Source organism: Lontra canadensis, unplaced genomic scaffold (assembly GCF_010015895.1).
Source record: "Lontra canadensis isolate GAN:19392208 unplaced genomic scaffold, GSC_riverotter_1.0 scaffold29, whole genome shotgun sequence".
Lineage (NCBI taxonomy): Eukaryota > Metazoa > Chordata > Mammalia > Carnivora > Mustelidae > Lontra > Lontra canadensis.
The window spans coordinates 3390418-3405267 of NW_022631023.1; the positions used below are offsets into that span (position 1 = coordinate 3390418).

Genomic DNA, 14850 nt, shown 5'->3' on the forward strand with positions numbered 1-14850 from the left:
AGACAGCCCTGCCCCTCGGAGAGGAGCGTTAATCTGGAGACTGGAGTCTGGCCTCCCTGCTGGCGGCAGCGGGGTCAGGCTGCCCCGTTCCCCTTCAGGAAGATGAGCCGCTGGGGGCTTTTCAGTCCTGCGCAGGGAAAAGTAGGTGCGGTCGCAGCCAGAGGGGAGGGCCGTCCCCAAGCAAACAGAAGCCAGAGTGCCTGTACAAACACGGGGGTATAAATGCGTCTTCTTGGCTGTCACGGCAGGTTCTCCGAGTAGACGGGTCCCCAGAGCCCGCCTGCCTGTGACCATGGAGGCCAGAGTGCTCTGGCTGCTGGTGGTGGTCCTGGTCCTGGGGTCCTCCAACAGGGCAGCAGCGTACGAGGGCCTGTGTGAGTACTGCTCTGACTTCCTCCCCACGCCGTAGGCAGGAGGGCTCTGGTCGCAGGCAGGGAACGGAGTAGGATGAGAAGAGACCCAAGATCCAGGCTCGGGGGGCCGTGGGGAGGCTTGAGGAAGGTGACCAGACCCCCACGTTACTTAGTAATGGCCATTTACCAGACGCACACGTTCCTCCCAGTAGCCCCACAAACTGGGTCTCGCTGTTCCCATTTTACAGATAAGGAAACAGAGGGTCGAAAGTTAGTCACTGACTGCAGGCGACCCTCCCAGTTGGTGCCGGAAGCAGGTTAAAACCCAGGTCTGCTTGGCCTGGCTGGTAGCTGCGGCCGACCCTTCTCACCCCATCGCCTTCTTGGCGCGGGTTTCTGAATTACCAGAAAGGTCTTGGCGCACTATGTCGGCACATTAACCAAACAGAGAACCCGATGAACACGGTCTCTTCCAGAATATTTTCAGCACAAACGGCCCATTTCCACTTAGCCCTGGCCCTGAACCATCTGGAGGAGGTGTGGCTGTCCCATTCACCCTCGTTTGAAGAAATTAGGGTGCGGTTCTTATCAGGTGCCAAAGGCGGCCTGGGGTTTCCAGCTGGGGTGCCCGCCAGAGTCCCGCGGATGGCTTGGCACATCCTGCAGCCCGGGACGGGGCCCCCACGCCACAGTGAATCTGGGATCCCGGTGCTAGGGAGGTTCGGGAACCCCTGGACTTAGCGAGTGGCAGGGGCAGAAGAAGACATCGGGGGTTCCCTGTGGTTTCTGTTTTCCTAAGGAAAATCCCGTTAGGCCAGAGCTCCCACGGGCAACACGGGAAGAGTGACCTCCTCAAGCAGGTGTAGGGGTGAGGGTGGGGGTCACGTGCTCTGAGCTCGGAAGTGGGGGAGGCTGCACGCTGGCCAGCTGAGGTCAGCGGACCCACCGGGGCCAGCCAGCCTCCGGCGCTGACCGGGTGCTGTCTGGGACAGCGACGAAACTGTGTGAGGTGCCGGCCAAGGACAGGGTGGACTGCGGCTACCCCGAGATCAGCCCCGAACAGTGCACCAATCGGGGCTGCTGCTTCGACTCCAGCATCCACGGGGTGCCCTGGTGCTTCAAGCCTCTGCAGGACACAGGTAGGCCTTCCCGCGCGCACAGCATCCTTCCTGGGTCCCCGGAGGCCATGCACACCCTGGCAGGACCCCCAGCACCATGGCTGTCCATCAGCTGAGTCTATCAGAGGAGTTGCGCCCAGGGACGTCAGCGGCGGGGAGCTGTCCCCTGCTGTCCCTTTGCTAAGGGGTTTGTGCTGATTCTAAAAGCCGTTGTTTGGCAAAAGGTGTTCAAAGTCAAGGCACTATGTACGTACAGGGAGCTGGTCTAAAAACTGGCCTGGAGAGGAGTGGAAAATGCTCAGGCTAGGGAAGCAGGGCCGATGCTTGAAGCCACATTCAGCAAACAAAGCACCATTGTTCGTGACATGCTCCTGGTGGGACACATAGTGGCGGTCCAGGCACCGAGCCCCGGTGCCTCTCTGCACCCCACCATCTTCCTCCAGCCCGCCTCCTCCTGGAGAGCCCCCCATCCTTCCTCAGCAGTGCAGTAGGGTGAGGACAGCCACCCCGGGGTGTCAGCCGCAAGCAGGTGTTGCCCACGCGGGGGTGGGGGTGGGGGTGGAGGGCCCTGGCTCTGTCCGCCCAGCCCCACATCCGGGGCGTGAGGTCTGCCGGAAGCCACCTGGCAGTCCAGATGCCAGGTCATCTTCTAGGAAGGACACAGGTGCCTTCCTGGAATCAGCCGGCACCCTTTGTGTCCCAGTGACGAGGGACTGGGGCCGCCTTCCAGCTGATGCCAACTCCCTGATTGGTGTTGGTGCCCCGCCCACCGCCCCGAGCCTCCTGCCCCTTCCCGGCATATCCAGGCAGAGGCCCAGATAAGGCTTTGGGACCAGGAGGGAGTCGGCCATTGCCTCTTTGCTGGCTGTCCCCGTTCCTTGGGGCTCCTCAGCGGAGGGGCGGGGAGGGGGCTGCACCTTCTCCTTTGGCTGCTGACAGCGGACCCTGCCAAGGCCCATCCACCTGCCCGACCCCCTAGGTTCTGGTGGGTTCTATTCTCCACAAGGTCAGACACGCAACACTTTCCCAGTGACGTGGGGAGAACCCAGCACGAGGCACTGACCTCGGAGCCTGTCTTGACCTTGAGAAGCCTGGCACCTGGTGGGTGAGGCCGAGGCTGGTCGTGGGGACGCAATGCCTGTGCTTTGTTTCCAGAATGCCGATTTTGAAGCAACGTGCACTGGTCCCGGACATGCCGGGATAAGACCTCCCGCCCTCGGGGCCCCCGCCTGTGTCCTCTGCCGGCTGCTCCCGGCTCCCTGCTTTTCTCCCATCTGGCTCCCGGCAAGCCCTTCCATGGAAAGCCAGCGCCTGGGGCCTGATGTCTTAACAAATAAAGATCCCGTGCTCAGCATGAGGGCCGTTCCTCGTTCCCGAGACTCGAGACTTGAGACTCGATGCTCCTGTGTCTTATTTCAGCAGCGGCTCTCCTCTCTCAGCGTCTCCCGGATGGGGGCTGTGGGGACGGGGCGTGTGTGAACGCCTCCAGCCCAGGGCCTCCTAGCCCTCCCCTCCCAGGAGTGGAAAGTTCGCATGAGGTCTTAGACCAAGCCCCACCTGGCAGGGAGGCCCAGTCCCCTTCTCAGTGGCCACCACGTGGTGCAAATTCAGAAAAGACATTTCAAATGTCAGTTTCAAAAAACCAAATTAATGTCTTCCTTCATGAAGAGAGCAGAGCACGAAAGCCGTCTTACCCACTGCACGTTTGGTGTTTATTTGTAAGTCAAGTGTGACACCTGTGACACTCTAGTGGCCTCCTTTCACATTTCCTGCTGGAAACGGACGCAGCGTTGTGATGAAAGGAGCTGGTCTCACCATGAGGACTCTGTCTCGGGTCCTCGTGAAGTCCTACTGACCCCACGATGCAGGGCGATTCCTTCCATCCCTGACTTTCTAGGACACACAACTCCCCACCGACGTCGCATGGGGCCCCCAGGTGTCCCTCTGCTCAGGCCGGGCGTCCCACAAGCTGTTTCTGCCACCCACGCCCTCTTACGCCCAGAGATCCAATGCCCCGCGTGCTCCTTCCTGCCAAACAGCCGTCAGGAAGGGGTGCAGCTCACAGAAATAGGGTCTTTTGGTCTGAGACATCGTCCTACACCAGCAGCTCCCATCAGAACTACAGGCTTTGTCTTGGGGCCAGGTCCGCTAAGCTGACAATGTCCCTGGAGGTGAGGTTTCATTACCCTTGCCTTACAGATAAGGAAGAGAAGGAAAAAGACTTGAAAAATCCCGTGCAATGAGGTCTGCTCTGAGGGGCCACGACAGGACGTCCAGGCCTCTGGATCCAAAGCCCCGTGCGTTCTTTCTCAGCCCCAGCCACGACACCTGCCAGGCTTGGGGAGCGACCCTTTCTGGAAACACCTCAGGCCACGCAGTGGGTGCTGCCCAGGATGGTGCTCACCAGGACGGACCCTCCTTCTGCCGTTGGGTCCGATTCTCCTCACACACCAAGTCCAGCCTCGGAGACCAGGCTGGATCTTAGCTGGAGGAGTTTGGAGGTCACCCTGGTGACGGGGCCATGTTGTCACCGTCCTCCTTGATACACACCTGGCTCCTTCCCCCAGCGCCTGGCTCTATGGCCTCCTGCCACACAGCCCCATCGATGGGGACAGCCCGCATGTCTCTGCCTGCCTCTGCCGAGTTTCGGCGCCGAGCCAGACGCCCCCTCCCTCCGTGCTCCCCACCGGCCCCGGGACTGCCTGTTTGCTCCTGTGCCCTGGAGGGATAGGGTCCACCCAGAGCCTGCGGCTGGGGCCCCCTTCCTCCCCCCGTCCCTTCCTCGGTTACAACAAGGCTTTGAGAATGTTCCCGATAGGTCACCTTTGGCTCTCGCTGTCCCGTAGGGGGCGGGGGGGTCGAGTTTGCTCCTTTCATTAGGTGGGCAGACGAGTCCCTTAAGCTCCCCTGGGAGAGCAAGACCCCGACTGACGCAGCGTGTTGTCCCCCCTGAGCCAGTTGTCACACCCAGCGCGGCCGACAACCGTCCTGGCCGGCAACCTGCTGGACTCCCAGCGCTCCCCACGCCCTCCCGCCAGCGAGGGGACACCTCCCTCTTTCCACTGACGGTGCCGAGGCCGCATCTGTTTGCCGCGGCACCCCCGCCCCGCTCCATGGGTAAGATGAGCACACAGCACCGAGCCTCTGTGGGGCCGCCTCACCGCCCGGGGCTCTCAGCGCAAGTTCCACGGCCCTAGGCACTGTGGACCTGGACCCGGGCCCATGACCGCCAGCTGAGGAATCACTGCCCGGAAGGTTGACGTCCTGGGGGGGCTCGCTTGGGGTGGGGGTGCAAAGAGCGGCTGCGTCCCCTGTGTGTGGCCTGCCAGGCTCGATGCCCGGTGACCACACAGGCCCTTGGGGACGTGCGGCTTCCAGGCATGGTCGCACATCTGCAGAGTGAGGAGAGAGCTGAGGCCTGGCCAGGGATAGGGATAGCCCCCGGCCCCACGGAGGCACGAGGGTCCCCAGGCCTCCGCACACGCCCTTCTTGGGTGCAGGCATCACCCTCACAGACACCGCGCTTGCCACCCGCCGCCCCACTCGCGGGCTGGATTGGAGGCCCCCTGCCCCATCACAGCCCAGACACCACCACGGGGGACAGTCCTGCCCCCCACCCCCACCCCCGGGCAAAGTCTTCTGTCCCCTCCTCGTGCATTCTAGTTTTGAGAGCGTCTTCCTGGGTAATTGGGGAGACCCCAGGTCAGACTCAGATGCAGAAACAACCTTCTTTCCAGCACAGAGCCTCCTTCCAGGGACCCCCCCAGCTCAGGAGAATCATCTGGGGGGGCTGGGGGTCTCAATCATTTCATCCTGGAGCTCAAAGTTCTCTCCCCAATCTTCTCTCTGTGGTTCCCCCGGGGGGCACGGGGGATCTTCACACGGGTTGTGTTTGGACTGTCTGCTCCCTGCTCCCTGGGGGTCCCGGGCAGCGTGAATGCTAACCCACCCCCCAAGCCAATAGCATCACAATATCTTCAAGGAGGGACTGTAGATGCTACTGTCATCTGGGGAGCTTCTGAGGCCTCAGTCTGCAGGGTGGGTCCCGGCCTAGACACGGGCCGGCCGGGCAGAGACACCAGGCAGCTCCCTCTGCGGGGGGCAGACGCCCAACCATGAAAGCACATGGGCTGTCGGGGAGGATGGGATGGCCAAGTCCAAGGTGCAGATGCTGACCCCGGCCCCAAGGTCACAACTCTTCCCCAGCCCGCGTCAAAGCCAAAGGAGCAGGCAAAACCATGCCTCACATGTCCCCTTAAAGCCTCTGGGGGATCAGATGATCGGGGGACCCTGCCAGGCCACTTTACAAAAATTACTCCAGTGAAATACCTTTTACCTTGATGGCTCCGATTCAGGATTTCCCTTTCAGTGTCGGGCCTCAGCCTAGCCTTGTCCCGAGCCCATGGGGGGCTGTGCTAAGCTCACAGACGAGTTCACAGACTGCCTGCAACCCACCAGGCCGCGGACCCCATTGGAGACACCCCAGCCCCAGCCAGGCCCCCACCTGCAGACCAGATCTGGACCCCAGGGACCACCAGCACCCCCTGCTGGCTGGCCCGTGTATGGCAGCCCCGACCCTTTAAGCCACCCCTCCCAGACAAGGATTTACTGGGATACCCAGTCTCTCAGCACTCTCTGCCTCCTGCCAGCACTCAGTCCTGAGCCAAGTCACATAACACACACCCAAGTCCTATCGAGTTTATCCTCACTAACACCATCTTACCGAGATGCCCAGGGTGCGCGGTGTCCCTGGACGGCTCGTGTGTTATTGTGGTCTTCGGCAGGTGGGCGTCGCCAGGACTGGGCTGAAGGCCTGGTGGGGTGATGGGGGCCCAGAGACACATGGTCTTGGCCAGTGGTTCTCGGCCTGGGGCTCCCTGATTTCCTAGGTGGTGCTCTCACTGGGGGGTGTGGGGTTCTGTGCTGGGGCGCACGCCCACGCCTCTGACACCTTCCCCCCGGCCGTCATGCGGAGGGTGGGCACACAGAAACATGTGGTGTCCCTCCAACCGCCATGCCTCTCCCTCTACTTCTCCCATTTTATAGGGCGATATGCGTAGTGATCTTACTTTGTGTGTAGGCATGTCATTAAGCATAAAATTATTAAGTATGACTTCCTTTCAGGAGATCCAAAGGGGTCTTGTGAAATAAGGAGGTGGGCTCTGCGGGGATGAGCCTCGTTTCCCGGTGAGGTCTCCTGCCTCTTCTTGCCTGATACCCCCAAGCCGGGCAACCCCAGGAGACCCCTGCCTCCCTGGCCTGTTTGTTCCCATCCTTTCCATCTTAAACCTGAATCACAGCTTTTGAATTTAAAAAAAATCCTAAAGGCTGACAGATGTGTTCTCTATTCCCCTAGGGCCACCTCCCGAAAGCCCCCTCCCACTCCTACCCAGGTCAGGTGGGGGAGTCACCAGGCCCACAGAAGCGGGGATAACAAGACCTTGGCTCCCACCTGCCCCAGCGTTCTGCACCCTTACTTCCCATTTAGGGGCTCTGCTCCCGCTTTCTGGAACAATCCATTTCTCCCCAGTATTCTAGCAGCTGTCGAGGCTCAGGGGGTAAAGCCTGGTATCAGGCGCTCCCACCCTGGCGAGCCTGGCCCCACCCAAGGCACAGTGCTGGGGGACCCTGAGGCAGGCACCTGGGAAGGTCGGGTCTGTAGCTGGGTCTGCGCCCCTTCGAGGCTGGGATGGAGCTGGCCAGAGCCCTAAAGCCCTTGGCCCCTCCCTTGTGAACAAGGACTGCCTGGTCCCCTTCCTCCCCATCCTCCATCTCTCCCCAGTGACACCACCAATGTGCCAAAGGACCAGTTCCGATTCCAGAAATCCTGGCTCCGACCTGACCTGTGTGTCAAAGACCAGGATCCCTGTATCGGGGAGTCATACCCCCTCACTGCCGCACTTACAGACCGACCTCCGGTCTCCATCGATTAAGGGAAAACATCTTTGCCAACATTTCAGAGTTCTTTCTCATTCTCCTTTTCCTGTGGATGAGCCGAACCCCGGGTGTGGTCTGTGCCCTCCATCTCCCACCCCCAGAGAGGTGCTCCGTGCTGGGGGAGAGACCTGGACTAGAAGAGAGGAGGGTCTCGGGGAGCACTGGGCGCCCTGCCCCCTACACACGATAAGGGGGCAGTTCCAGCTCCTCTAAGGAAGGCTCACGGCTGTGGGGCTGTCCTGTTTCACGCATCTTACGTGGCGGGGCGCCACAGCAGCCCTGCCGAGGTATGGATTACGAGGAAGCAAGTGGAGGACAGAGCGTGAGGTCAGGAGTCCAAGGTCACACAGCAGAGGGGACAGGAGCCCAGAATCTGGCTGGTTCCAGGGTCTGCAGAACCCACCCTCACCATCCCAGCAGTTCCAAGCTCTCAGAGTAGAGGAGGGGGTTGTCCTCAGCTCATGGTCAGGGCACCAGGGGTGGGTAGCCTCTAGGGGAAGGAGGGAGAGAGCCGGGACCCCCAGTGCCCTCAAGTCAGTGAGTAGCCATGGCCACGCGGCTGCTTTGCGTCCCACCAGAGAGAGCTAGAGGCAGCTCTGTGAACCTGCAGGGGGCCCCCAAGTGTCTGGGACCGCCCCCCCCGCAAGGCATGCACTAGCCCAGGAGAAGCTGGAGGGACGAGAACCCATGTTTGGAGGAAGCTTGCAGAAGTCCGGGCCACCCACCCCAGCCACCTGGACGCATTGAGAAGTGCCCCCAGGGCAGGCCAAGAAGGACCCTGCCCCCTGTTAGAAGCCAGGAAACCCGCAAGCCCCCGGCACACGGGGCAGGAGACCCCAGACTGGATTTATCCACGAGTGCCTGGGTGGGGGCTCTAAGTTCAGCGACAGAGAAACACCAAGTCAGTTTTGCCGAGGAATTTTTGAGTGAGGGTGAATCATGTGTTTGCCGCTCATTTCCTGTGTCTGCCCGAAGCCTGCAGCTGCGTCTCATTCCTTGGGATCCGTGGGAAGGCCCCCACCCTGCCCTGGGGCAGGAGGGGGAGCCTGGGGAGGGATGCGGTTCCGTGGGGGAGCCCCCTGTCTGCGGCGGGGTTGGGGGTTGTTGCCAGCCCGGGGGTGGTGTTGGTGACCCCGATGGGCCGTTCTTCCCACGTGCCACCCACGGCTTGCAGCCCCTCTGGAAGAGCGTGGTTGGGTGACGGGCCTGCCTACGTGGGCCATGCTGCTCTGCTTCGTGTTCCCAGCCGCAACAGACGCAGGGCGTGGGGGAGAGATTACCTCATTCCTGGGTCTCAACCTCGTGTAAAGCTCCCACAGTGATCTGCTGGGTTTAAAAACACAACACTGTACCCTAAAGATACAAACGTAGTGATCCAAAGGGGCACGTGCACCCGAATGTTTATAGCAGCAACGTCCACAACAGCCAGACTGTGGAGAGAGCCTGGATGTCCATCCACAGATGAATGGATCAAGAAGATGTGGTGTATACACAACGGAATACTATGCAGCCATCAAAAGAAATGAAATCTTCCCATTTGCGATGATGTGGATGGAACTAGAGCGTATTATGCTGAGCGAAGTAAGTCAATCAGAGAAAGACAACTATCCTATGATCTCCCTGATATGAGAATGTTGAGAAACAAGACAGAGGATCGTAGGGGAAAGAGGGGAAAATGAAACAAAAAACGAAACCAGAGAGGGAGACAAACCATAAGAGACTCTTAATCTCAGGAAACAAACTGAGGGCTGCTGGAGGGGAGGGGGTAGGCGGGACGGGGTGGCGGGATGATGGACACTGGGGAGGGCGTGTGCTACGGAGAGGGCTGGGAACTGTGTAAGCCTGATGACTCACAGACCTGCACCCTGAAGCGGTGATACATTGTATGTTAATAAAAAAGAAAAACCACAACACTGAAACACACAAACTAAGTCTGAGCAATTACTTCTAATGACTGGCTTGCCAGGAGCCCCAAGTCCCCCAGAGCCCAGTTCTTTCCCTGAGTCCTGCGGGACTGGCTGGGGGTCTCCCGGGGGGAGGGGCTTCCTCGGGATTTTTAAGCAATGTTCTTGGCTGGGGACCGCCGCTGTCAATGGAGCACCCAAGAAAGCACTAACCAGTGTTAAAACTGGGGGCTAGGATGCGCTGTAGCGTGGACTGGGGACCTGTCTTCCCTTTTACTCAAACTGCTGTGAGAAATCACATATTTACTCTTTACCGATGAGGAAGTGGAGAGAAATGTATTCAAGGACACAGCCTTGCTGAGGGTCAATGCTGGGACATTCTGGAAGCTTCTGTGGGGCCGCAGGCAGCCTGATGCCCTCTTGGCCCTCTTGGGCACCCTGGCCCCTCAGCGACCCCCAGAGGGCCCCAAAGTGTGCCCCTTACACCTCCACCTGCTGGTCGCCCAGCAGAGGCTCTGGGTGAGTCGCCTAATGAATTGGGTTCCATAGGACCCAGGGCTCATTTTGAGATTGAACACCTTCCTCAACAACTTGGACGTGGTACACGTGTGTAGAACCTTCCACAATCTGCAGCATGAGAACTTTGCTTGCCCGGGGGAAAGCCAAACTCCCCTGCTGCTGGTGCAAAGGGGACATAAATGCGAGGCTCTCCGCCCCCTTACAAACACACCGTGGCCATTAAACCTGATTATTACTTCCTGTCGTGTGTACATGCGCTTCCCCACTCTTCAGTCCAGCTGGGCAGTAAGAGTGTGCCTTTAGGGACCCTTCTACACTGTTGGTGGGAATGCAAGTTGGTGCAGCCGCTTTGGAGAACAGTGTGGAGATTCCTCAAGAAATTAAAAATAGAGCTTCCCTATGACCCTGCCATTGCACTACTGGGTATTTACCCCAAAGATACAGATGGAGTGAAAAGAAGGGCCATCTGTACCCCAATGTTTATAGCAGCAATGGCCACGGTCATCAAACTGTGGAAAGAACCAAGATGCCCTTCAACGGACGAATGGATAAGGAAGATGTGGTCCATATACACTATGGAGTATTATGCCTCCATCAGAAAGGATGAACACCCAACTTTTGTAGCAACATGGACGGGACTGGAGGAGATTATGCTGAGTGAAATAAGTCAAGCAGAGAGAGTCAATATCATATGGTTTCACTTACTTGTGGAGCATAAAGAATAACACAGAGGACATGGGGAGATGGAGAGGAGAAGGGAGTTGGGGGAAATGGGAGGGGGAGACAAAGCACGAGAGACTGTGGACTCTGAGAAACAAACTGAAGGTTTTGGAGGGGAAAGGGACGGGCGGTTGGGTGAGCCTAGTGTTGGGTATTATGGAGGACACGGATTGCATGAAGCACTGGGTGTGGTGCATAAACAATGAATTCTGTTACACTGAAAAGAAATTTTAAAAAATAAATAATTTTTAAAGAGAATAAAATAAATCTAACATTAAAAAAGAATGTGCCTTTAACATTCTTATTTGGCAGTAGTTCCTTCTGCGTGGGCTGCGTGGGTGTGTATCGTCCCAGAATATGTTGGCCGGTCACCGGAATTCACCGCTCTGGTCTAAGAATCCTGAAACTTTCCAGAGAGGAAGGTGGGTGGCCTGTGGCACAGCGACTGTCCCAGAAAATTCTCCCTCACTGTGTGTTTGCTCTGAGGCCCTTCAGGGTCCTGGGTGGCAGAGGCTGGAAATTCTCCCCTCGGACCTCTGGTCTTCAGTCGTCACGTTCTGGAAAGAGTTAGACATCCTCCCATCCTCCATGTCCCCATCGGCAAACTGGGGACAATGGCTATGTACATCGGAGGGCATTTAATGACTGTGACAGCAAGATGCAGACTCAAGGACACCTGGGAGCTCAGAGCCGGCACACTTCGGAGGGCCATAACCCTTTTGGGGGATGGGGTGTCTCCACCTTTCTGAGCTGGCGTGATGCTTCTCCTGTGTCGTGTGCTGCTCACCTGTGCTTTCTGCCAAGTGAAGGCAACATGTACGTGATCACACCCACATAATGGGCCCAGAACAGGTACATCCAAGGGACAGGAAGTCAGTTAGTGGCTGCGAGGGGCTGGGAGGAAGCTGGTGCGGGGAAGTGACTGGTGATGGGCTCCTTCTGGGGATGACGAGAATCTTCTGGAACCAGAGAGTGGCAGCAGCTTCAGGATTCTGTGAGGACGCTGGGAAGCGGTGAATCGTACACTTTTGCGGGGTGCGTTTCCTATTAAATGAGCTCTCTCTCTCCTTCCATTATATGTCTATAAACCCAACTGTGATTGTATCTCTCCTTATTGATTTGCTGACTTTCTGCTCTAAGAATGGAGCTGACCTCTGAGACTTTACCGCGGGCCCCATTCTGGGCTGGCTCTTCTTGTCTTCAAAGCCATTGGTCCTACCAGATGGCCTCTGAGGGGGCGTTGCTCCCTTCCGGGTGTCGGACCCACCTCTACCTACTGCAGCCCGGGTCACGAGAATTATTAGCCACTTCTCACCTGGCAGTTGCCTTTGCCCCTGTTGGCCTGGATGCTCCAGCCTTTCTCTCCTTGGTTTTGTGGGGCCCAGGTGCCCCCCTTCTCCTCCATCCCACAGACCTGCCTCCCTAGGGCTCTGTGCTCCACAGCCCCGTGGCCGGCGGTGCACAGCCCCAGCTCCCGCTAGAGGGAGCCCCTGGACACCCATCCCTGCCCTCCCCTGGCTTTGGTCCTAGTTCTCACCTGACCCCAGGAACTTTCTGTCTCGGGATGTGCAGAGATGCCCTCTCCTCCTGCCACCTGCTGTCAAAGATGACAACTGGATTAGGGAATCGGGAGAAATGAGTCAAGTTCTGAGGTCACCGTGCCAGCAGGCTAGGCTGCCTGAACGCCTCCTTGTGGCCCGATTAGCGTCTCCCAAGTGGGGCAGCACGGCGCAGAGCGACCCAGGCAGCTGGCGGCTCGCAGGGCAGGATGAGCAGAGAGGAAGGAAGCAGCCGGGGGGACGTCAGCTGATCCGTCAAGAACGGTGCCCTGCCGTAAGGTTTGACCTCTATTTCTTATGTTGTTGTCTCTCTGGAGAATGAGGTTAATAGGAACACGGACTTTGACTGCCAAGGTCACGGCGATCAGCAAAGATTAGTTCCCGTCGATGGGGTAGGACCCTCTGGGCTAATCTTCCCGGACAGCATCACGAGGCCTGGCAGCTTTGTGAGGGTTTCCCGTCCCCCCGCACACCTATAGGCCCCAAGAGTCACCATGTCCAGGTGTAATGGGAGGCCAGAGGGCTAGGGACAGAGTGTCAACCACGTGGGACTGTCCTAAAAGCTCCCTCAGGGGCACCGTGAGAGTGAGGAGACACACACGGGGCCTGCAGGTCCCCACCTTCTCTAGGCTCCCGTTTCACTTTTTGGATTTCGTTCCACTTGGGTTTCCAGAAGAAGGGCTTCTGGGATTCAAATCGCCAGTGGTAAGGGTGTCAGTTTAAGATGTTTTCCAGATTTTCAGATTTGTTTTGAAGCCTGGTGGTTATTGTAGAAACAGCCACGGTGTCTATCCGAAGGCAGACGGCTACAGGGATTCTGGAACATTCCCACGACGGTGTGCCACACAGCTGTTGCTGTCCACTCCGGTCTGGAGCGCCGTCTGCGACACCGTGCGAGGAGAGGCAAGCGAGGGATGGAGGGCTGGGGACGCCGTGTCTGTCTCTCTGGGAGTGACCGGGGAGGGCAAATAAACGGCTGCTCGCTGTCGACTCTGGGAACCTCACGGGGCGTGCCCGGTGGGCTGTGGGCCGCGCTATTCACTTCCGTATCACTTGTTAAAGTGAACACAGAGAATTTCTGTAACTTGAAGATTCTAATAGAGATAAATCGGAAAAAAGTGTGGAAGGAAGGGGGTTTCCGCTGGGGGGAGGTGGCGAGTGGTTTGGGAGCAGAGCACAACGTCTGGGGACAGAGAAGCTTGGGCGGGACAAAGGGACGGGAAGTGCCAAGTCATGGGACCGTGGCTTTTCTCTCTGCGTCCCTGCGCGCACACCTGCGAAGGCAACACGGTCCTCCCCATCAGTCACGCCCAGGCGAAGATCCCAGAGTGAAACCTGCACCCAGGCCCAGCCTGAACCCCAGTGCTGACCTATACGGGGTCCCCAGAGCAGAGAGCCCCAGAGCTGACTCACCCGTCGTCTTGCCCCTCGGCAAAGCACCTGGAAGAAGTTTCTTCTGGTTTTGGGGGATAGGTTTCCCCTTAGCTGTGACCAGATGGATTCTCCTCCTTAGCTCTCAGTCCTACAGGGTCTTCTTCCCATGGCGGGAGGGTGACGAAGGAGCCAAGGGCCCTGCCTAGACCATCGCCCTCTGAATTCAGCTTCCACCAGTGCCTCGGGCAAGTGGTCTAATCCCTGAGCCTCACTTCCTCACCTGTGACATGGGGCCGGCTGCAGCTCTCTGCCTCTCCCCAGCCTGGGAGGGCGTTCAAATGAGATAGTCCATGAAAATGCACTTGACCCTGTGCTCCCACAAACAAGTGGGGGCTGGCACAGCACCCCGTCACTCTTTTCTTCCCAACTTCATCCAAATCTGTTACAACGCTGACCCAAGGAACTGCTCCATTAAGCCTGAGGCTTCCGGGACGCCCGGGGGGTGTAGTGGGTTAAGCATCCCACTCTTGGTTTCAGCTCAGGACATGATCTCAGGGTCCTGGGATCGAGCCCTAGGTCAGGCTCTGCACTCAGCTCAGAGTGTGCTTTGGATTATCTCTCTCCCTCTCGCTCCTCCCCTCCCACTGCCTGCTCTCTCTCTCTCTCTCAAATAAATAAATATGTAAAATCTTAAAAAAAAAAAAAAGTGGGTCTCCTCCAGTCCCCAGGCCAAGTCTCCCAGCATGTGTGAGGGCTGGCGTTGTGGAAAGCACGAAGGAGAGAGAAGTAGAAGTCTGAAAATAACAATGCTTTATTTGCTTGTTGTCACATTTTCATGAGTGGCGTCTAATTTCAGAAAACAAAGTTCAAGTTCTGCAAAAAATGCACATACAAATCTTCTAAGGAGATAACTACAGAAATATGTACAACAGGATCTCGGCCTATAAGGTGCAGTTACAAAGCTCCCATTCTAGGCTCTGCTCAGGTCTCTGTTCCGGCAGAGCGGGATGGCCGATGAACAGCCGCCTGAGAGAGAGCAGACGTTATTTTTAAATATATATGTGTACACATGTGGCGTCTCTCTACAACAGTGCAAACCTCTGGCGAGTGCAAGCGACAGTATTCGCTAAGGAACAAGGCAAGATTGCTGTAAATTTGTCCATCCAGGCTTCTGAACAGCGGGGATCGTACGGTCACAGCTTAGACAGATACACGGGTGTGTGCCCGCATTTGCACGTTGATTGAAAATGTTACTTGCATTGACTCTTGCTTTGGAATAACCAAGGGATGACACGAAGTAGCGGTTCATCTAATAAAAGGCAACAGCTCCCCCCAGGCGGCTCTCTGACCCATCTGTCTACAAAGG

The 14850-nt window shown here is 57.7% G+C and overlaps 1 protein-coding gene across 1 annotated transcript; it reads left to right on the forward strand.

Moving 5' to 3' along the window:
* The first annotated feature begins 237 nt into the window (after nt 1-237).
* On the forward strand, nt 238-2736 carry LOC116872372 (trefoil factor 3). Its single transcript, XM_032865539.1, has 3 exons — nt 238-374; nt 1346-1492; nt 2627-2736. Exons 1-3 carry the CDS (start codon nt 293-295, stop codon nt 2638-2640), a joined length of 243 nt encoding a protein of 80 aa, XP_032721430.1. The 5' UTR covers nt 238-292; the 3' UTR covers nt 2641-2736.
* Nucleotides 2737-14850: the final 12114 nt, after the last annotated feature.

Bases quoted from the DNA above. Each gene is read 5' to 3' on its own strand.
- LOC116872372 (XM_032865539.1), top strand. From the start codon at position 293: ATGGAGGCCAGAGTGCTCTGGCTGCTGGTGGTGGTCCTGGTCCTGGGG. The intron at 375-1,345 runs GTGAGTACTGCT...TGTCTGGGACAG, and splicing joins AGCAGCGTACGAGGGCCTGT to CGACGAAACTGTGTGAGGTG.